Source organism: Corylus avellana, chromosome ca1 (assembly GCF_901000735.1).
Source record: "Corylus avellana chromosome ca1, CavTom2PMs-1.0".
NCBI lineage: Eukaryota > Viridiplantae > Streptophyta > Magnoliopsida > Fagales > Betulaceae > Corylus > Corylus avellana.
In genome coordinates this window covers 49912554-49935555 of record NC_081541.1, presented here as the reverse complement: position 1 = coordinate 49935555, position 23002 = coordinate 49912554, and the positions used below count along the sequence as shown (strand labels likewise).

Below are 23002 nucleotides of genomic sequence, written 5' to 3'. Positions count from 1 at the left end.
TGGAAGTCGGTTCCGCTGGTTTATTTGGTGGAGATTCTGAGGCATTTCCTGTTATGATTCATGGTAATATGTGAATGTGATTGGCTTTTGCTGTGAATGGTTCATTATGTGAATTGGTTTTGGTATGAAGTGAGGAATGTATTCATCTTTAACCATTCTTTACTCATTTTATATACAAATTTCAATGGTAGATTACAATAAACCTTACATTTTTTTCATCGTTTGTGGTGACAGTTAAGTTGGTCCCGGGTAAATTATTAAATATTTATATAACTTTTTATTGCAGTTTACTTGTGATTAAGGTTGAGTTGAGTTGATTTGAGCTGAGTTGAGTTGTTTATTGCAATTATTCATATGCGGAGCTTTCTCTTGTTTATGAGATTTTAGCTTCTTAACCCTTTCAATGAAATGAATTTGCGATTGGTATGGGGTGGCTGCATTTCTTGACTCGTACCCCTCGTTTCTTGGGGGTTAGATTTTAGTGTCTTGGTGTAATGTTTTAGGAACTGGAATGTTGAGCTTTGACGTTTTGACATTTTTGTATGTATGAAGTAGTTTTCTATAAGGTGCACCCGATTTAGGTTAGATGATCATCATACTTAGGTGCCTCCTTCCTGTTATTTCTTGAGTTGTTTTGCTTTATGTATTGGGAGCTTTTGCCATATGCTGTAATTCCGGGCATTTTTTCAACTAGTGTTCCTATGATCCCTAGAAGAGCTCCTTATTTTTTGAAAAATATTAGATCTACATTTCTTTTACAACTTTTTTGGCAACTTGTTAACCTAGTTCCGCACGTAAATTGTAATTACATGTGTTAACAAGTTAAAAAAGAGTTGTTTATATAATATTAAATGTGATAGAGGTGCAACTAACCCTTATCGAAGACCCAACTTTTATTTACGTGACACAAAACCACATATAAGTTGTGTTAGGTTTATAATTGAAATTTTAAAAAATAGAAAAAGCAAAACATATGTGTACAAAAGTTGGATATTTGATGGGGTTTAGTTGAGCCTCTATCATATCTCTCATATGAGAATAACTTCTATAGGGTCTTGGCACAAATTAAGGCCTTTGTGGCCCTCAATAAAAAGGCGACACATCAGTGTGGAACATTATAACAAAAATATGGTATTTCACCTAATCTTTTTTTTCTAGAATATTTAAAACAAAACACCTTCTAGAATAAACTTTTCATATTTTTCTCCAAATCTACCCTTGCCGCCGGAGATGCCGCCGGCCGGTACAGAGAAAGCCAGAGATGACGCTGTTCGGTGCCCCTCTCTCTCTCACCGGCGACAACAGAGATTTTTCCTCTTGTGCTCCCTCTCTCTCACACACTAGTGAGAGAGAGAGAGAGGGAGCACGAGAAGGTTTCTAAGGCGGGCTGGCGGTGGCGAGGAACACTACGAAGATAATGGGGGGAGGGATGAGTGGTAGGATGAATGGAATGGAAGGAATAAATTTGAATGTGGAATGTTGTGACTCCGGTGAGGATGAGTTGGAGTTCTTTGAGGGGGATGACGATATTTTTTGTTGGTGTAGTATTGGGTCGGCTGTGATTAAGAGAAAGGAAGTATCTTTTTGTCAATTTAACATAGGATCTTACTCGGCAACTAGTATTTGTCTTTTTGTATTTTGGTTGCCTGAATGTGAATTGCTATTGGGATTAGTTTGCTTTTGTCTCCGGCAGCGTCACTGGCGGCAGGTTGGTGGTTGGGGTGGTTTTGGAGAAAAATATAAAAAGTTTATTCGAGAATGTGTTTTGTTTTAAGTATTCTAGAAAAGGATTAAGTGGAACACCATATTTTTGTTATAGTGTTCTACGCTGATGTGTTGCCTTCTTATTGGAGGGTACAAAGGCATTGGTTTGTTCCAAGACCCTATAGTCTATAGAAGTTATTCTCCTCTCATATGGTATTTCTCTAATTTGTTTAGGCACATGGAAGTTCATAGATATTGATCTTTTTTCTTTTTTATTCACACCCTATTTTTCTATGCTTAGAAGTTCCACTTACTATAACGTACCAAGTTGTAAATGTAGGTTTCTAAAGGGCCAACCATGTTATTTATATTATATCTAATGGCATAGTCAAAGACACATAATAAATATATTGGCACGACATTTACAAAATTTAAATGATGTGGCATTTTTTATGTTATTAGATGAGACATTAAATTTTAATTATAAAATGATTATTCTCTATTTCAAGTGAAACGTAGCAAGTTGGCCAATGACGCTTTTACGATACTCGACTTGAGGGCAAAGAGCATGCTTTTCTTCTGTAGAGGGGAATGCATACCATTAACTAGCCGTCTCTATATTTTCGATTGAGAGTTATATTAGGGATAATTGAGTTATATTGGGGATAGTTGTTAACTGATGTTGGTTGGATCAAGTCTCCAAAGTTTAGATAATGGGTTTAAAGAAGCGTATGTGCAACTGCTTTCATTATGTAAGGGAGATAATATAGAGGGCATTTAATGTGTTTATTAGGTTAGTGAGCCTTTAATGGATCTATTAGCTAGCGGGCCTTTAATTGTTTTATCTTGTATTGCGTTTTGTATGGACATAAATTTCTTTAGAAGAAATTTCTTTCAACTTATTCTAATAAGTGACAAGGGTCACACTTGACACTTATTAGAGCAGATTAGAAAAAATTTCTTCCAAACTGATTTGAAGAAAATTTTTGTCTATTTTGTATTGCTTTGCAAGTTTGCGTTTCAGCTGTAATTGCTGCGTTTTGAGTTTGAGATTGAGCATCTTGAATTGCTCTTATGATTTCAATATATTGCATCAATATTATAAATCCACTATCTTACCAAATACCCCTTTCAATTGCATATCCATTACAAATCACTACGAATATACATAAATCCAAGATGACAGAAATTTCTTCCAAACAAGTCCGAAGGAAATATTCTCTAACCCATTTAAAATAGTGTCAGATGTCTATAAACATTTAAAAGACACATTAAATTTAGTCTAAGTTTTTTTTTTTTTTTTGACATGTTCACACAAGGAAAGGGGGAGGAGAGATTTAGACTAGTGACCTCCGTTTCATGAGGCGTAGTTCACAGCCGATTGAGCTACCATTTGGGAACAAATTTAGTCTAAGCTAGTAAACTGTTATTGCTGACGTTAAGAATTTAATGTGCCTTTTAAATGTTTATAAATACTTGACACTATTTTAAATGGGTTAGAAAATATTTCCTTAGGACTGATTTAGAAAAAAAAAATTATATCCAATCCAAGTAAAACCCATCACATTTGCACATGTAATTCTGACATTGCCATGATTTCATGGCAGCAATGAGCTTTGCGTGAGGAATATGTGCACAAGGAGATACATTTCAAAGTAGGGTGTTTTTGACTATAAGAGTGATGTGTGGATTGAGATCTGGTGTACTTAGCTGTTTAGATTGTTAGCAATAGAAGCCCCGAGTATGAATGGATTCTTATGGGTCCTACTTGGTCGTGTAGGTCTCCGTCTAGCATGTGCATCCGAATTGCTGCAATCTGGCCAATTAATTGCTGGAAATTCAAATCCGTGACATGTAGTTCAACTGTGGTGAGCATCAAACACTTAGGGCCAACTAGTCAAATGGATATGAGAGTTGATTTAATTAGTCTTAACAAATTTTGAGTCCTTCAGCTTTATGCAAATATATCTTTTCCATTTTTAAGTATAGTGAATTCTTTTTTTAACTAGGGATCATTTATATGTATTATAATATTTAGAAAAAAAATGTAAAATCAGTCATTGTGGTTTACCTGATTTACAATTAACTCTTTGTGATATTAAAATGATTTCAGAGGTCTTTAAAGTATGCCAAAAAAAAAAAAAAAAAAAAATAGTCCTTACAGTCAATTTTTGTCAAAATATTTGACGGATTCTATTAAGGTACTGTGCCAGCACCAATAAAATGACGACACGTGTCACTCTTAGGCTCCGTTTCTTTCAACGTAAAATGGTTTCTAGAAAATGATTTTCCTATTTTATGGTGTTTAGTGCGACGTAAAATAGTAGTTAACGGAAAATATTTTTCTTTAATTTTCGGAAAATGGTTTACACTTCAAAATCGTAAACTATTTTCTGACTTTGAGCATCTCATTCTCAAATTGGCGGACTCTGCCAAGATCCGCCAAGGACCCCGTCGGGACCCGCCCAGGACCTGCCCTGGATTTGACCGGGACTCGCCCAGGACTCGCTTGGGACCTGCCTAGGACCCACCCAGGACCCGACCGGACCTGCCCGAGACCTTGTCGGGACTTGAACGGGACCCGTTGGGACTTGACTGGGACTCGCCTGGACCTGCCCATGACCTCCCTGGAACTTGACCGAGACTCGCCTGGGACCTGACCGGGACCCCTCCGGGACCCGCCTGAGAGTTGACTGAGACTTAACTGAGACCCAATTGGACCCGCTTGGGATCTCGCCGGAACCCGACCGGACCTGCCCGGGACTTGCCCAGGACCCCGCCGGAACTTGACCGTGACTCGCCCAGGACCCACCCGGGACTCGTCAGACAATATTTTCGGCGGAAAACATTTTCCTTAAAAATGATTTCTTAGAAATACATTTTCCGGTATTTGACATGTACGGAAAATCAGGCGGGTCCCGATCGGGTCGCAATGGGGTCCTTGCGGGACTCGATTCGGACACCTCTAAGACTTGGTTGGGACATTTTCGTAATTTAGAGTTTAAAATGATTTAATGAAAAAATATATATAAAAAATTGATTTTCCGTGTGCACGCCATAAAATGTTTTCGGCAGAAAACACTTTCAGGTAAAAAGAATTCCTTGAAAATATTTTTCGGGAAAGCATTTTACGTCGAAAGAAACGGAGTCTTAATAAAAAAATATTAATATATTTAATATAAAAAAAAAAAAAAAAATTCAAATACAAGAAACATATTGCAAGTTATATTTTGCCTTTTTTTTTTTAAAAAGGAAGATATATTTTGCTTTTACACGTACAAAACAAGTAGGTTATAATGATGATCATACAGGAAACAGTGTTGGACCTACCCGTCTAAAAGAAAATAATTGTGGATTGAATGTGGTGGACTCCACGCCACATTTGTCGATCTTTAAAACTTCAACCATTCAAAAACAATCAATCTCAAACTATTAATTCAAATACAAGAAACATATAATTGATTGCAAGTTTTGATATAAAGTGGCCACCCTCCTTGGTTTTCGTTTTCATTTCTCTTGTTTCTGCTTTGCAATTTGGTTTGATTTGGGCGGTTGTTCGTTGTGGCCACCCTCCTTGTAATTTCCTTTTCTCTTTTCCCTTATTTGCTTAATATATATATAAAGCCGTTAATGGCCTACCACCGAAAGAAAAAGAGAAAGCAAACAAACAAAGAGCAAACCAAACATGAAAGAAAGAGAGAAATTTCATGGGCATTGCCTTACAAGTGCTCAACCGACAAATCCTCCATCAATAATTGTGCAAGTCGACGTTAAATCATTATCTTGTTCAAGCCTCAGAGTCAGGGGAAGAACAGTAATAACTGCGACCAAATAATCGTGGGACATATATGTTGTGTATTTTTTTTTTTTAAAGTTGGTTTTTAAATGATGTGTTACAGTTTTATGAGTAGATAACATATTTTTTAAAATAATAAATTTTATAAGACGGTGACATATCATTTGGAGTAATTTTATTAGTTTTTCTTGTGTCACTTTTATATTCTTTAACAAATAAAGTAACTTTTAAAATTACTATTTGATCAAAATTTAATTAATAATGATCAATCACAAGTTAAATGATAATTTTAAGACCTACGTCAAGGAATCCCTGGATATAACGTCACATGGGTACTGCAATAGGCCTTTCCTCCCTGTACGATGGATACAAGTCCACTTCTTCCTTGTCAAAGCAAAACATTATCTATCTGATTTTGCTTACTCTTCGCCTTCCTTCAATTCCTTTGATTTCCAAACAAGAAAACATGGCTGAGGTCGCAACTGTATTTCTTTCTCCCTTTCTCCAAGTGTTTTTCGAAAGAATGACATCTGGGGAGTTTGTTGACTTCTTTCTACAACGAAAACTCTCCGATGGGCTCCTAAAGAAGTTGGAGACAACATTCCTTACCCTCGTTGCAGTGCTTGAAGACGCTGAAGAATTGCAAGTTACAAAGCCTGTCGTGGAGAAGTGGCTTGATGAGCTAAAAGATGCAGTCTATGATGCAGAGCATGTGTTGGATGAGATTGCTACTCAAGCCTTGCGAAGTGATTTGGATGCTCAATTTCAAACCACTGCAAGTAAGGTACGAAAGTCCTTTTCTACTTCCCTTTTTTTTGTCAAGAAAATAGAAAGAAAAATAAAAGAGGTACTTGGCAGACTAGAATCTCTAGCAGAACAAAAGGATCTTATAGGTCTCAGAGAAGGTGTTGGAGGGAAATTATCTGAAAGATTGCCCACCACTTCTTTGGTTGAAGAATCTGATATTTGTGGTAGGAGTGATGACAAGGAGGCAATCATTAAAATGTTGCTCTCAGATGATGCACGTGGTAATGAGATAGGTGTGATTGTCATAGTCGGTATGGGGGGGATTGGGAAGACTACCCTTGCTCAACTTGTATACAATGACAACCAGGTGAATAAGTACTTTAACCTTGAAGCATGGGTTTGTGTTCCTGAAGAATTTGACGTGTTCAAGGTAACAAAAACAATTCTGGAGGCAGTAACTTTGGCACCTTGTTATATCACGGATCTAAATCAGCTTCAACTCAGACTAAAGGAAAGTTTAATGGGAAAGAAGTTTCTAATTGTTTTAGATAATGTTTGGAATGAGAATTATGATCACTGGGAGGCATTGTGTAAACCCTTCAAATCAGGGGCTAAAGGAAGTAAGGTCATTGTAACAACACGTAATAATAGTGTTGCATTAGTTGCTAGTGCAATGTCTTATCATCTAAAGGAGTTACCAAAAGAAGATTGTTGGTCACTATTTGCAAAACATGCATTCCTTGATAACAACTCTAATGAACATGGAGAGTTTGAAGTAATAGGTAGAAAAATCATGGAAAAGTGCAGCGGTCATCCATTAGCAGTCAAGACAATCGGTGATCTATTAAGATCTAAACCGGATGTTGATGAATGGGATAAGATATTGAAGAGTGAATTATGGGATTTGCCGAGGGATAATATGCGCTTTTTTCCAGCTCTAAGATTAAGTTACAAATATCTCCCTTCACATCTAAAGCGATGCTTTGCTTATTGTTCAATATTCCCAAAGGATTATGCTTTCAAAAAAGATCAATTAATCTTGTTATGGATGGCAGAAGGTTTCCTACCGCAACCCAAAAACAAAACAATGGAAGAAGTTGGCAATGAGTATTTCCTCACTCTAGAATCAAGATCATTATTCCAAAAATCAAGTGACGACAAGTCATGTTTTGTAATGCATGATCTTGTGAGCGATTTAGCAAAATCTATATCTAAACAATTTATTTTAAGGTTGGAGGGTGATTGTTCTTGCGAGATTGTAAATAGTACTCGCCACTTGTCCTATTTTTCCAAACAATATTTTCATAGCTTGAAGAAGTTTAAGACCCTTCACAAGGCTAAGAGGTTGCGCACTTTTCTACATTTAAATATGTTCAGTTACTACCACTTGACTAGAAAAGTAGTACATGATTTATTGCCAACACTAAGATGCTTGCGGGTGCTTTCTCTGTCGAACTATGGGAACATTACTGAATTGCCTGATTCAATTGGCAAATTTAAATATCTACGTTTCTTGGATCTTTCTTCCACTAGTGTTGAAAAATTGCCCGATTCCATATGTAAGTTGTGCAATTTGCAAACATTGAGATTATCACATTGTGAATATCTTGTTGGATTGCCAAGAGATTTGTGGAAACTCGTTAATTTGCGTCATCTTGATATTACCGAAACTGGAATAAAAGAGATGCCAATAGAACTCGGTAGATTAAAATGCCTCCAAACGTTGACAAAATTTGTTGTCAATAATCGTAGTGGGTCTTGCATCGGAGAGTTAGGAAAACTTGCAAATCTTCGGGGATCACTTTCTATTTCGGGGCTCCAAAATGTTGAATCTCCTACTGAGACTTTGGATGCAAGCTTGAGAGATAAAAAGTACCTCGAAGAGCTGGTATTAGAATGGGAAGTTCATACTAATTTTGCAGAAAGTCAGAGAAGTGTACTTGATAGTCTCCGACCCCATTCAAATCTAAAAAGCCTTACTATCAAATACTATGGTGGAATAAGTTTTTCAGATTGGGTAGGGCACTCTTCATTCTCTAAACTAGCATCTCTTCATTTGCAAATCTGTAAATATTGCAGTAGCTTGCCACCACTTGGGCAACTCCACTCTCTGCAGAACCTCTCTATTGTTGGATTTGATGAAGTTGTTACAGTGGGTCGTGAGTTTTGTGGTAGCGATTCTTCTTCAGTTAAGGCATTTGGTGCCCTTAAAGTTCTTAGGTTTGAGCATATGATGAAGTGGGAGGAATGGATTTCTTTTGATGACGAAAATGGAGGTGGAGCTCTTCCTCAACTTGAAGAGCTTTATATTCATAAATGTCCTAAGCTAACAGGAGTGTTGCCCATCCATCTTCCTTCTTTAGCCAAACTTGAGATTTGTGGATGTCCGCAGCTGGTGGCTCCACTCCCAAGGACTCCTGCTATTCGTGAATTGGAGCTAAGCTATTGTAATGAGATGTTGTTAAAGGAATTGCCAACTGGAATGCAGAAGCTCAAAATTGAAGGATTTAATGCACTAGAGTCCCTCCCAGAAGGAATGATAGACTCCAACGGTGGTCTTCAAGAGTTGGTGATCGTTGAGTGTTCTTCACTTATGTCCCTTCCAAAGGATGGCCTTCCCTCTACATTAAAAACTCTTCAGATCAGTGTTTGTTCTTCACTTGTGTCCCTTCCTAAGGATGGTCTTCCCTCTACATTAAAGACCCTCTACGTCAATAGATGTACGAAGTTAGAGCTCCCAACAAACCTTGACTATTCATCCATTGAAAAATTGGTGTTGTCTAATTGTGATTCTTTCAAGTCCTTTCGATTAGATCTATTCCCAATGCTTAATCACATCGAAATCTTGAAGTGTAGCAATCTTGAATCTCTTATAGTTCCGGAACATTGCGAACAAAATTTAGTGGCCTTGCATATATTAGTATATTCTTGCCCAAATTTTGTATCTTTTCCAAAAGGAGGATTACGTGCCCCCAGCCTTACGTCGTTTGCGGTGATGAGTTGTGGGAGTCTGAGATCACTTCCTGAGAAAATGCAACTACTCCTTCCATCTCTTCAGGAATTACATATAAGTAATTGTCCAGAAGTTGAGTCAATTCCTGAAGGGGGCTTGCCTTCCTGTTTGAAATCAATTCACTTCAATGGCTGTGACAAACTCATTGAGAGTCGGATGGGATGGGGTTTGCAGAACCTCCCCTTTCTTAGAAAGTTGTCCATAGGTGGCAAATCTGAAGATGTGGTGTCCTTCCCAGAGGCGCAATTGTTGCCCACTAGTCTGACCTCTCTTTCTATCTCTTACTTTCCAAATTTGAAATATTTGTACAAGAACGGGCTTCAACGGCTCACTGCCCTTGAAAACCTGGAGATCAAGAACTGCCCTAAGCTCAAGTACATGCCAGAACAGGGGTTGCCTACCACCCTTTCCATTCTACAAATCTCCAACTGTCCTTTGTTGAAGAAAAAGTGGCAAAGTAAAAAAGGAAAAGAATGGCGCAAGATTGCTGACGTCGAACAGATATTGATTGGTTGGGAATTGATTGAATAAGCTAAAAGTCTAGCAAGAGTTCCCCAAGCAGCCTTTGTCGCACCCCTCAAATGTCAATTGAAAACAAGTACTCTCTCTTTCTCTCTCTCTCTCTCTCTCTCTCTAAGATTGATTGCTTTGCTTTTTAATAGAATGGCACAAATCAAAATTCAAAAGTGAGGCTTTTTACTTTTTATTTTAAATGTTTTTACAAGTACCAAACAGGCATTACTTCAAATTTTAGAAACTTTCCATAAATTTTTTCAGAACAAAAATACCTGAAATAATGATTCTCAATGTTAAGATTTGACAAAGTGTCGAACTTAATGAAGGGAATGGAGCACCAATAGCATTGCATTTGGAGTGCAAAATTCAATGCTTTGGGCAACCAAACAGCCTATTAACATTTATCTCTAGGTGTTGTCTTTTCTTTTCATATGTTTTCTGGGCACCCAAAGGAGATTCTTTACTTGGCTTTTAATTGGCCTTTTGGGTATTGAAATTAGTGTGTATATATTATAGGTACATATGATGTGGGCAATCGATCCTCTCTCCCAATGGAGGTAAGGAGTTGGGCTTGGTGCTAACAAGGATAATGGGTCGTGGTCATTCAGTTAAATCAAGGCTGGATTTGATTGAATTGGAGCTTTTGGTGTTTGATAAAGCAGAATGCTTTGCCCACTTGTTACTTCTTCATTTGCTTCACCATTCTCGACATAAGCAGTTGAGTCTCTCTCAAGCAAATGCCAAAATGATTGAGTCTCTCTCAAGCTTTGAATCAGCAATGTTTTTCCCCATGATTTTTGTTTCTATTAATCTCCATTTTACTCACTCCCATTGGGGGTTTTTCCCTTCAAAGGAGTTATGTTTTGAATTTGTCGCTAGAGCATGTGGACTTTGCACCAATGAGCTTTAACTCAAATGGTAGGGGGTAAGGTCGTGAGTTCATGTCCCTCTAGTTTGCGGAATTGCATTGTAAATACTCCATTTTCTTGAGTTTTAACATTTTGTTAGAATAGGAAGACAGACAATTGAATGATTGATCTCATACACCCAGTTATTCAGCATACCTGTTTGATGACTAGCTTGTTATTTGATCAATACTTCAGTTGATTTTTGTTGCACAACTTCTAGGTTTGTTCCTTATTTTTCTATTGTTGCTCATACATATTCAAATCATTCTAACTTCAATCTTGCCTAACCTGATCTGAAGCATAAACCTAGTACTTCCTTTTTTGGAATTAAGTTGAATGTAGCTATGGTATTACATGTAAAGATCTGTTAGTTGGAACTAGGAGGCTGATGAATCCTAATCTAATATTTTTAATGCATGGTTTTATTTGCATCAAAAAACATTTCTAATTGATTTGAAACTAGGATAGCAATTGCATTGAATATTTTATGGGAATCTGCATTAGCACTACCATAAACTTGGATTGATGCACTATTGTGCCAGGATGTGTGAAAAGCACCATGCATAGACTATTGATATCATCTGATGCACATGTGCGTAGATCTTATGTTTCAATTTACTATGCATGTGTTGTTATTTCTTAGTTGATTCAGACGTTTAGCTATTTTTTGATGCGTAGGTACTAAAAGTTCAATGGAGACCTATGGACCTTGTGAAACTGTTGTGCCAAATCGACATCATGGGCATTTCGGTTTCTTTTTCTTTTGTTGGAAGTGTAGGTTCTAAATTACCATTCAGTACCTGATCTCCTGAAAGCTGCTACATGAGAAAAGGTAGTCAATGGCAGCAGAGGATTTTATTGTGGCTATTGTATGATTGTGTTAAGGTGGATGACTTGATTATGGTAACAGAATGGGAGGATGTCTAATTACAGCCAGCACTAAACCAATTGCAAGCTAGTACTAGTTCTGATACCTTCAATTATCGAACTGTTGAGATGAGAAATTGAAGCTGGATTTGGATGGTGACATTATCTGTTGACTTGCTGGTATGTTATCAATGGCGTTGCCTTTATTTATTTATTTAATTTTCTTTTTCTTTTCTTTTTTTTTTATCGTTAAGACACATCCAAATAAATGAATATCTGATGTAATGGATTTCCAGTGTGTGTTTTTTGCAGATAATTTGGACTGCAATACAAACTGTAGTTGTGTCGTTATGCCGATCTCTTCATCAATTGAGAGCACTAGAAGCAGCTTCCCTAAATCTCATTCCATTTCCTAAATGTAGGGCAAACTCCTAGAAAACCACTTACAATAGACTCCCTTCGTGTTTCTTAAACCAAGAGAACACCAATGGAACTAAAAGTGCTACCCTAGATCTAGGGTAGCACTTTTGCTTCCTTTAACATTATTTTAATATAAAAAAGCTTTATCTTTCCATTCTCTTTTTTCTCTACCATTTATTTGAAAGAATATTTAAATGCTTTCTCTTTCCTCACTTTCCCCTACATTTGTTTGAAATAATATTTAAAAAATATTTGAATGGTATTGGGAAAGGATAATGGAAGCTATTGTAAAGTTTATTTGAATATGAAAATAAAAAGTAGTTTGGTTCCTTAAATTTAAGGAAAATCTAAAAAAAGCTGGTTCTAGTGCTCTAAACAAGCTATCTTCAAATAGGCTTGTTAATTGTGCCAGACCCAACTGGTTTAAGGGTAATTGATACATAGAGTCACAATGCTTGATTAAATTAACATTCTACTAGGTCAATTTTGATTTTGCCATTTGAGTTCGCTAGCTAGCCTGACACTGGTTTTGCAGCCTTGGTAAGAGATTGGCCTCTGGGCTAAATGGAGTGTGAGCTATTTACATATTCCCCCCCAAAAAAAAAATCTTAAGACTCACATTATTGGAATGGACTAAGCTGACATACACTTAGACAGTGATACTTTTTTTTTTTTTTTTTTTTTTTCTTTATTTTGTTTCAAGTTTCTTTTGCCTGTGAATTTAGTAACCTAATGGCTCCCTTTTACAACAATGTCTTCTATGCAGATGTTATGAGAGCTCCCAAATGGTATAAATGTCCTGTTGGTGTGTCTTTTTTAACTTTGGGGGCAAGCACTTCTCGTGCATGTGTTCCAGTTGGTGTTTCAGAGGTATATTGATTGCTCAATGTCTCTTTCTGCTCTTATGATCAACTTTATTGATCATTTTGTCCTTTTTGCCAGGTTTATGCGCACAACTTAGGCACTGAAGACGGTTTGGTCAGTCAATTGGCAAAATGGACTGATACATCTTTAGCAAGCTCTCTTGTCAACCTTGTTATCGGGGGCTCAAAACAATTGCAATGAGAACCCATTTGCTTTGAGCAGAGTCTTGATCACCCAGCATTTGAGGGTGGTGTCCAATGTGCTTTTACTGTTGGTGATTACAAGTGCATATCTGCAAATAAAATGGCTGGTGCTTTTAGTTATTTTTCGCATTGGCAGTGCATCTTGTGGGAAAGCATGTGGGATCGATACTTTAAGATGAGCCCTTCACCTTACCTAAAGTTAGTTCAAATATCAACCTTGAAGAGCTTCATTTTTTTTTCTATAAGGATATGAACTTTAGACCTGATCTGGGCTTCTGTGCTGTGGCATAGAAACTCACAAGCCAAACAAAACTTATGTATGTGTTGATCATGAAGTTATTGGATATAGTACAATCTATTTATGCTTCTTTTTAACCATGAAGTTATTGGATTTGATGGAAAAGGCTATTGTCTTTGCCTAGGCCATTTGAAAAAAGTGATTCAGTGCATCTTTATCTAAGCTTGTAGAGAAATATACTGAAATTTAAACTAGTTGAGGATCTTCACAGCAGTAATGGATTCTCTTACACTTTTGGGATTAATGAGGTGTCACCTGAACTTTTGATGTTAAGGGAACATATTACACCCTCTAGAGAACCTGGCATGTCTTTGCTTCTGGTAATATCTTTGATGTACTGTCAGAACATGGAGATTTTGGTTGTTGGTGATGGATCTAAGATCCTTAATTTTTTTTTTTCTTATCGTTTCTACATTTATTGGGCAAACAAGCAAAGAGTTTGATGTTAACTGTAAAATTGCTTGGTCATAGTAAAAATGTTTACTGTGAAAAGAAAGAAGTGAATCGTGCCTAATGAGTTGTTCTGTTTGACTACTGAGAGAATATGTAGGTGACAAATTGATGATATGAAAGAGTTTGAATTATAATTGAAGTAAAATAGGTATATGGCTCTCATTGATTGTAAAATAGTTACAATCATTTTATGAACTATTTGTTTGTTATGATCCTATGAGTTGATAGTTCTGTTCTAAATGGTTCAAAGAGTTGATTGTATCTTCAATCATTGCCTGTCTCCTTGCAGGAACTGCTAATTCTCTGAAATGGGTCGTGTACGTACCAGATGAGTCTGCTACTAAGATTGAGGAAATTAAGGTTGATAAGGAAACCATCGGCATGCTTGCTGCCCTTGGCTGGGGTTGTTGAAGCTGAGCTACAGCCTGTGGTTTCTGCCCAGACATTTGGTCGTGGTCCGGGTGGGGCTGGTGGAAATAGGAGGTAATTAAGTCTTTGTGGGGACTTAAGAACCAATATTGTAGCTCTTTTCCAGGCACTGAATTCTTTTTTAGTTTTTCTTATAAATGGGTGTTCAGATGTTTTTGACTTTGGAAGACGGTTCCCCTGGTTTATTTGCTGGAGAATCTGAGGCCTTTCCTGTTATGTTTCATGGTTATATGAGAATGTGATTGGCTTTTGGCATTTGCTATTAATGAGTTTCATTGCTTGGATATGCGTTTAGATAAGCTTAATTCGATTGAATTGGTGTTTTGGTATGAAGTGAGGAATGTATTCATTTTTAACCATTCCTTACTCATTTTATATGCAATTGTTTTGGTGTTTTGGTAAATACCTGCAGATTACAATAAACCATACATTTTTTAATCATTTGTGGTGACAGTTAAGTTGGTCCCGGGTAAATTATTAAATATTTATATGACTTTTTTCTTGCAGTTTACTTTTGATTAAGGTTGAATTGAGTTGATTTGAGCTGAGTTGAGTACTTTTTTTTTTTTCTCTCTAGCTGAGTTGAGTACTTAGCATGTGCCGCATTTATCATGTAATTAGACTAGTTATTCTAATTTAAGGATCAGAATTTTATCATGTAAGACATTCTGGAAAGGAATTTTGAAATTTGACAAGAAATAGGTTGTATTAGCTTTCCAGTTTAGTTTCTTTCTTTAATTCTTTATGTAATTGAAACTTAGGGCCTTCCAGTGATAACTCCTTGATATATGTTTTGTGATTTACTAGTTTTTTGTGATAAAACTGTGGTTTGCTGCTATCTATCAAGTTTTTTTCTAGTCGCTTTCCATATCTTTTCATTTTCTAAAGAGAAGGCCATTCTACACAGAGGCGTCCATGTTTATGTGTAGTGGAAGTCAAGTTTGTTAGGCTGGAAAAAAGAAGAAAGTTGATCGCATTGCCAGGGGCAGGAATGGTAGATGCACATTTCTTGACGTTACCGGCCAAATGGTCAATCACCTTTATATTGTTGGGTTTGATGAAGTTGTTATAGCGGGTAATGAGTTTTGTAGCAGTGGTTCTTCTTCAGTTAAGCCATTTGGTGCTCTTAAAGTTCTTAGCTTTGAGCATCTGTTGAAGTGGGAGGAATGGATTTCTTTTGGTGACGAAAATGGTGTGAAGCGGGAGCTTTTCCTAAACTTAAAGAGCTTTATATTAAGGACTGCCCAAGCTCGTCATTAATGGATTTCATGCACTACGGTCCCTACTGAAGGGAGTGATGGAATCTAATTGTTGTCTTCGAGAATTAGAAATCCATGAAAATGGATTTCCCTCTACATTAGAAATCCAGGAGGATTGTGTGCCCCCAACCTTACATCATTTACGATGAAGGGGTTTGCAAAAACTGCATTTTCTTAGAAATTTGTCAATCGGTGGAAAATATGAAGAAGCAGAGTCCTTCCCAGAGGCACAGTTGCTGCCCACCAGTCTAACGTCTCTTTTCATATGGGACTTTCTAAATTTGAAATCTTTAGACAAGAAGGGGCTTCAACACCTTAGTGCTCTTGAAACATTGTGGATCAATAACAGCCCTAAGCTCAAGTACATGCCGGAATCGGGGCTGCCTCCCTCTCTTTCTATTTTATGTATTTGGGAATGTCCTTTGTTGAAGAAAGAGTGGCAAAGTAAAAAAGGAAAAGAATGGCACAAGATTGCTCACGTTGAACAGAAATTGATTGGTCGCAAATTGATTGAATAAGCTAAAAGTCTAGCAAGAGTCCCAAAATTTCATTATGATGACTCTGCACGAGCCGCCTTTGTCGAACACCTCAATTGTCGATTCAAAAGAAGTACTCTCTCTCTCTCTCTCTCTCACACACACACACACACAGAGTTTGATTGATTTCTTTGCTTTCTAATAAGATGGCACAAGTCAAAATTCAAATCTAAGGCTTTTTATTTTTTATTTGAAATGTTTTTACAAGTACCAAACAGAGCATTTCTTTAAATTTTACAAACGTTACTTAAGATTTGACAAAGTGTTGAACTTGAGAGAAATTTCGATGCCTTAGGGAACCAGACAGTGTATTAACATTCATTTCTAGGGTGCTGTTTGTTTTCTTTCCATCTGTTTTTTGAGCACACAAATAGGTGGAATCTCTACTTGCCCTTTACTTCACCTTTTGGGTATTGAAATTAGTGTGTATATGTTGCAGGTACATGTGATGTCGGCAACTGATCCTCTTGTCCAACGGAGGGAAGGAGTTGGGTTTGGTACTTACAAGGATATATATAGTGGATCATCATCGCCATTGTCATCAACTTTCAAAAGCTTTTGCGAGCTTTGAGGTATGGTGAACCCCATAAGTAATAATCATGGTTTCTCCCGTGTTTCATAAGTGCATTTCAAGGATAGAGAAATCTTTGCTTATGACATATCCTGGAATATAATTAATTCTTTAATCTACTCTTATTCTACTTTGTAACCTTTGAATTGGCTTTAGATCTAGCAATAGATACAATTTCAACTATATGTAGGCCTGAAGCTACTTGAAAGAAAGGTTGGTTGGAAGAAATTAGTGAATGTTTTTGGATATGATTTCTGGTTCTTTGGTTTTGCTAATTAACAATGGGAATTAGATACCACTATGTACATCAAGTGTGGAGTTAAAAGGAGTCTCGAATAGCTGGTGCTAGAGTTAAAGGAGTCCCTATCTATTCTACATGCCATAATAGGGGTTGCTGGCCTCCCTATCTGTTCTTCAGATATGGGAATGTCCTTTGTTGAAGAAACAATGGCAATGTAAAAGAGGAAAAGAGGAAAAGAGGAAAAAAGGATGGCCTAAGATTGCTCACGTCAAACATACATGGATTGATGACGAATTGATTGAATATAGGCTGAGTCCCCAATTTTCGGTACAATATCAGCTTTTACAGTTAGGAACATAAATTTTCAACATACTAATTCATCAATATATTTATCCTCTCTGTTTTAGGTTTCTTTGATTCCTATCTTTGATAAAACAGAAGAGGAGTATTACACATACTCTCAAGTCTTCATTCCCAAGTACTCACTCCATAACATGGGTGAAAATTATAATTGGATAAATAATAAATGAAAGTATATGTAAACACATGACAGTATGTGAAGTATTTCTTCAAAACAGAATGCTCTGCCCACCGGTTAATTCTTCACAATGCCAAAACTGAGCAGTTGAGTCTCTCTCATGTCACCGCCAAAAATTATTAAGAACTCAGTAGAGAATCATTATTGTCCACTTTTCTTCCACTTTTAAGGTATCTTTGGGTTTCTGATTCAATACCTAAAGTCATGAATGAGTCTGGAAAGTAATTGTTGGGAAGGCACAACATCAATCCCATTTGGTTTATACGACCATGGGTTTTCATGTATTAACTATAAACTGAATCTAGTAAAGCGAAATGCATTTCCAATTTTGTGTATTGTCTCATGCTTATGCACCTTCTCAACTTTTGCTTCAGTTGCATTTATGATGTTTGTTATTTTGGCCATTTGCAGAGTGATTTCTGGCCTCTTCGAAATGTTCCCTGTGGTACTGTAGATATTCCAAGAATGTGTTCCAAAAGGAAAAAAAACTTTTAGAGTGGGATGCTAATGCGGTGGCATCTGGAAGGGTTGCTGTAGTTCATCCTATAGAAACAGAGGTTGACTTTGCTGTAGTTCTATTGCCAAAATAGAATTCAGTGCTTTCAAGTATTTTCATTTGGAAGAGATGATGGGACCATTTTCTGACTTGATGAATGTTGTTATTCCAGACCTTGTTTTCTTGCATTGAGAGCCTCCCATTATCTCTATTCTGTTTTACATCTATAATCCATATTCACTTCCTCTCCCATTATCTCTCTCTGACTAGCATTGATTTCTCTTGCTCTCTGTTTTTTATTATGTTGTTCTTTCATTGTTCACTCATTAGATCATTTGGAAATGTTTTTTGAAATGTTTGGAAACTAACAATATTTGTTTTTCTATTCTTTGTGCCTTGATACTTTGAAGAAATTAACTTTAACAAACTACAATTATTAGATTTTATTTTAATTGTGTCTGTCTATTCCCTATAAGCAAATTGAAGTAACTGATGAATGTATTTTTCATCTTGTTTGGAATTCATAAAATTCTTTTTTCTATTATTTCAACAGAGTTTTCAGTAATCACACATACATGTTAAAATATATTGTGTGAGATTTGATATTATGAGAATATATTAGCATTGATTGTAATTGATAAAATCAAATCAAAAACATTCAATACTGAGTTGATTTTATCAACCATATCATTTTGTATTCTCTCCACGTCACTATAAATAGGTACCATTTGTATTGTAAAATTATCCATTGAATAAAAGCATAATGTAGCCCTTAGGACTTTATCTTGTGGACATAAGTCAGACCGAAGCACGTAAAATCTTTTGTGTTATTTATTTTATTCTGCTATTTATTTATTTTCCCATTTCATTATTAATTTCTTCAATACATACATACATACAGCTAGTATATATATGGATTGGATGTAGGAACACTTCGAATTTCTTTTTATTCATGTATTTATTTATTTACAGAATGAATAGAGTTCCACGCAATTCATCGCCCTGAGCCAGCATCATGCTCTTCAGGAGGCTTCTAAACTTTCAGCAGCAGTAGGAGAACCAGGATTAGCAGAACATACTCATCATTCCAGACAAATTTGCTTTTGATCTCTTGAAATGAGTGATTTAGTATAGTAAATTACTGTATAGACAATATGTTAGTATTCCACTGGTGCAATTCTATGTTGTGAATTTAGTGTCGATGGTTGTTTTTATTGATAATGTTGATTTGTGTTCTTTCTGTTGACGGAAATCACAAATTTAGGACAGTATTTGAGAGCTGCCATTGTTTTTGACCGTTTTCATTTGTACAATAGATGGTAAATCATGTAAACAGACAGAGCATGCAGACTTGTAGTTGCACTGTAAATTGTCCTATTTTTTTTTTAGATTTTAACTTTTTTTTAGAATAGAAAGTCCGAGACAAGTAAGTCAACAATTGGCCTCATATACCCAGACCCCAGTTATCTATTCTGCATATGTGTTTGATTTACCAAGATGTCCTGTAGTTGATTTTTAGTGGGCACTTCTCGGTTTGCTCTGTTTGTTTGCCTTTTTTTTTTTTTTTTTTCCTTTTGGTTGCTCACACATAATCAAACCCTTAATAATTTCAAAGCCAAAACTTTGAATTACCATTCAATACCTTTTCTCCTGAATGCAGCTACATGGGAAAAGATAATCATTGGCAGCTAAGGAGTTTCTTGTGGCTGCTGTGTGATCCCTGTTAAGGTGCAATGCCTATGAAATTTTTCTCTTTCTTTCATGTTTGGTTTGCTTTTTATTTTGTTTTGTTCTGTTTTTTTCTTTTGGTGGTAGGGCCATTAACGGCCTTATTATCATGTGGATGTGTGCTGCTTTATATCAAAACTACAATATTGTGGATGTCGTCCTTTCTGTCTTCCTTTCCTTCATCTTTTTAAAGTTAACACTAATTCCTTTCCTTCAATAAAATATTTCTGATAACAACCTATAGAAGTGCACAACCGAAGTATATAAATTATAATTGTAAAATCAATATAATTGGGTTGTGCTTTGCGTTTTTAATGATATTTCGATTACTTATGAAAAATAAGTTTAATTCAGTTAAATCAGGGCTGGATTGGAGTGAATTGGCCTATGACAGTATATATATATATATATATATATATATATATATATATATATATATATAGAAATGCTAAAAATTATTCTCTCGACCATCTCACTAGAGCATGTAGACTTTGCACCAATGAGCTTTAACTCAAATGGTAGGGGGTAAGGTCGTGAGTTCATGTCCCTCTAGTTTGCAGAATTGCATTGTAAATACCCCATTTTCTTGAGTTTTAACATTTTGTTAGAATAGGAAGACAGACAATTGAATGATTGATCTCATACACCCAGTTATTCAGCATACCTGTTTGATGACTAGCATGTTATTTGATCAATACTTCAGTTGATTTTTGTTGCACAACTTCTATGTTTGTTCCTTATTTTTCTACTGTCGCTCATACATATTCAAATCATTCTAACTTCAATCTTGCCTAACCTGATTTGAAGCATAAACCAAGTACTTCCTTTTTTGAAATTGAGTTGAATGTAGCTATGGTATTACATGTAAAGATCTGTTAGTTGGAACTAGGAGGCTGATGTATCCTAATCTAATATTTTTAATGCATGGTTTTTTTTGCATCAAAAAACATTTCTAATTGATTTGAAACTAGGATAGCAATTGCATTGAATATTTTATGGGAATCTGCATTAGCACTACCATAAACTTGGATTGATGCACTATTGTGCCAGGATGTGTGAAAAGCACCATGCATAAACTATTGATATCATCTGATGCACATGTGTGTAGATCTTATGTTTCAATTTACTATGCATGTGTTGTTATTTCTTAGTTGATTCAGACGTTTAGCTATTTTTTGATGCGTAGGTACTAAAAGTTCAATGAAAACCTATGGACCTTGTGAAACTGTTGTGCCAAATTGACATCATGGGCATTTCCGTTTCTTTTTCTTTTGTTGGAAGTGTAGGTTCTAAATTACCATTCAGTACCTGATCTCCTGAAAGCTGCTACATGGGAAAAGGTAACCAATGGCAGCAGAGGATTTTATTGTGGCTATTGTATGATTGTGTTAAGGTGGATGACTTGATTATGGTAACAGAATGGGAGGATGTCTAATTACAGCCAGCACTAAACCAATTGCAAGGTAGTACTAGTTCTGATACCTTCAATTATCGAACTGTTGAGATGAGAAACTGAAGCTGGATTTGGATGGTGACATTATCTGTTGACTTGCTGGTATGTTATCAATGGCGTTGCCTTTATTTTTCTTTCTTTTTTTATTTTTTTATTTTTTATTTTTTATCGTTAACACACATCCAAATAAATGAATATCTGATTTCCAGTGTGTGTTTTTTGCAGATCATTTGGACTGCAATACAAACTGTAGTTGTGTCGTTATGCTGATCTCTTCATCAATTTAGAGCACTAAAAGCAGCTTCCCTAAATTTCATTCAATTTCCTAAATGTAAGGCAAACTCCTAGAAAACCACCTATAACAGACTCCCTTCGTGTTTCTTAAACCAAGAGAACACCAATGGAACTAAAAGTGCTACCTTAAATATAGGGTTGCACTTTTGCTTCCTTTAACATTATTTTAATATAAAAAAGCTTTATCTTTCCATTCTCTTTTTTCTCTACCATTTATTTGAAAGAATATTTAAATGCTTTCTCTTTCCTCACTTTCCCCTACATTTGTTTGAAATAATATTTAAAAAATATTTGAATGGTATTGGGAAAGGATAATGGAAGCTATTGTAAAGTTTATTTGAATATGAAAATAAAAAGTAGTTTGGTTCCTTAAATTTAAGGAAAATCTAAAAAAAGCTGGTTCTAGTGCTCTAAACAAGCTATCTTCAAATAGGCTTGTTAATTGTGCCAGACCCAACTGGTTTAAGGGTAATTGCTACATAGAGTCACAATGCTTGATTAAATTAACATTCTACAAGGTCAATTTTGATTTTACCATTTGAATTCACTAGCTAGCCTGACACTGGTTTTGCAGCCTTGGTAAGAGATTGGCCTCTGGGCTAAATGGAGTTTGAGCTATTTACATATTCCCCCCCAAAAAAAATCTTAAGACTCACGTTATTGGAATGGACTAAGCTGACATTCACTTAGACAATGATACTTTTTTTTTTTCTTTATTTTGTTTCAAGTTTCTTTTGCCTGTGAATTTAATAACCTAATGGCTCCCTTTTACAACCATGTCTTCTATGCAGATGTTATGAGAGCTCCCAAATGGGTATAAATGTTTCGGGACCTCGCCGGGACTTGATCGTGACTCGACCGGACCTGCCCGAGACCCAGCCGGGACTTGACCGGGACCTGCCCGAACCTACTTAGGACTCGCCAGGACTTGACTGAGACCTGCTCCCGAGACTCGCCAGGGACTTGACCAATAGTCGCCTAAAACTTGCCTGGGACCCTGCTGGGCACTACCCGGGACTTGACTGGGACCCGCTCGAGACCTGCCCGACATTTGCCCACGACTTGCCCGAGACTCCGCCGGGACTTGACTAGGACTCGCCCAGGACCCGCCCGGTACTCGGTGAAAAACATTTTCCTTGAAAATGATTTCTTATAAAACATATTTCGGTATTTGGCATGTATGAAAAACCAAGCAGGTCCGAGTCGTCAAAAAACATTTTCAGCAGAAATCATTTTCGTGGAAAACATTTTTTCGTATTTGGTGTGTACACAAAATCATATTAAACACTAAATTACGAAAATATCCCTATCGGGTCTTGGGCGGGTCCTGCTAGAGTCTTGGGATGATCCTGACGGGGTCCTGATAGGGTTTAGGTTGGGTCCCGAGTGAGTCGCAATGGGGTCCTTGAGGGACTCGGTTCGGACACCTTTAAGACTTGGTTAGGACATTTTCGTAATTTAAAGTTTAATATAATTTAATAAAAAAAATATATAAAAAAAATTGATATTCTGTGCGCACGGTGAATGTTGTAAAATGTTTTCGGTAGAAAACATTTTCAAGGAAAATGACTTCTCTGAAAATATTTTCTGACAGAAACCATTTTACGTTGAAGTAAACAGAGCCTAAATTGAGAGTTTTTCTTTTTAAGTTTAGAGAGATTAAGTGAA

General features: G+C 36.4%; 1 protein-coding gene across 2 annotated transcripts; it reads left to right on the top strand.

Annotated features, from left to right (window-relative positions):
* Positions 1–6293: 6293 nt before the first annotated feature.
* Positions 6294–22843, top strand: LOC132192181 (putative disease resistance protein At3g14460). 2 transcript variants are annotated; one of them, XM_059607448.1, is made up of 17 exons: positions 6294–9858; positions 10293–10493; positions 11363–11516; positions 11595–11731; positions 11864–11969; positions 12738–12841; positions 12914–13236; positions 14079–14272; positions 15126–16086; positions 16453–16585; positions 17775–17920; positions 18832–19015; positions 19520–19587; positions 20774–20927; positions 21006–21142; positions 21266–21371; positions 22126–22843. In XM_059607448.1, the coding sequence occupies exon 1, from the start codon at positions 6504–6506 to the stop codon at positions 9789–9791; it is 3288 nt and encodes a 1095-aa protein (XP_059463431.1). In that variant the 5' UTR covers positions 6294–6503; the 3' UTR covers positions 9792–9858; positions 10293–10493; positions 11363–11516; positions 11595–11731; positions 11864–11969; positions 12738–12841; positions 12914–13236; positions 14079–14272; positions 15126–16086; positions 16453–16585; positions 17775–17920; positions 18832–19015; positions 19520–19587; positions 20774–20927; positions 21006–21142; positions 21266–21371; positions 22126–22843. The 2 variants fall into 2 exon arrangements, with proteins under 2 accessions (XP_059463431.1, XP_059463422.1); XM_059607439.1 differs by lacking the exons at positions 11864–11969; positions 18832–19015.
* Positions 22844–23002: the final 159 nt, after the last annotated feature.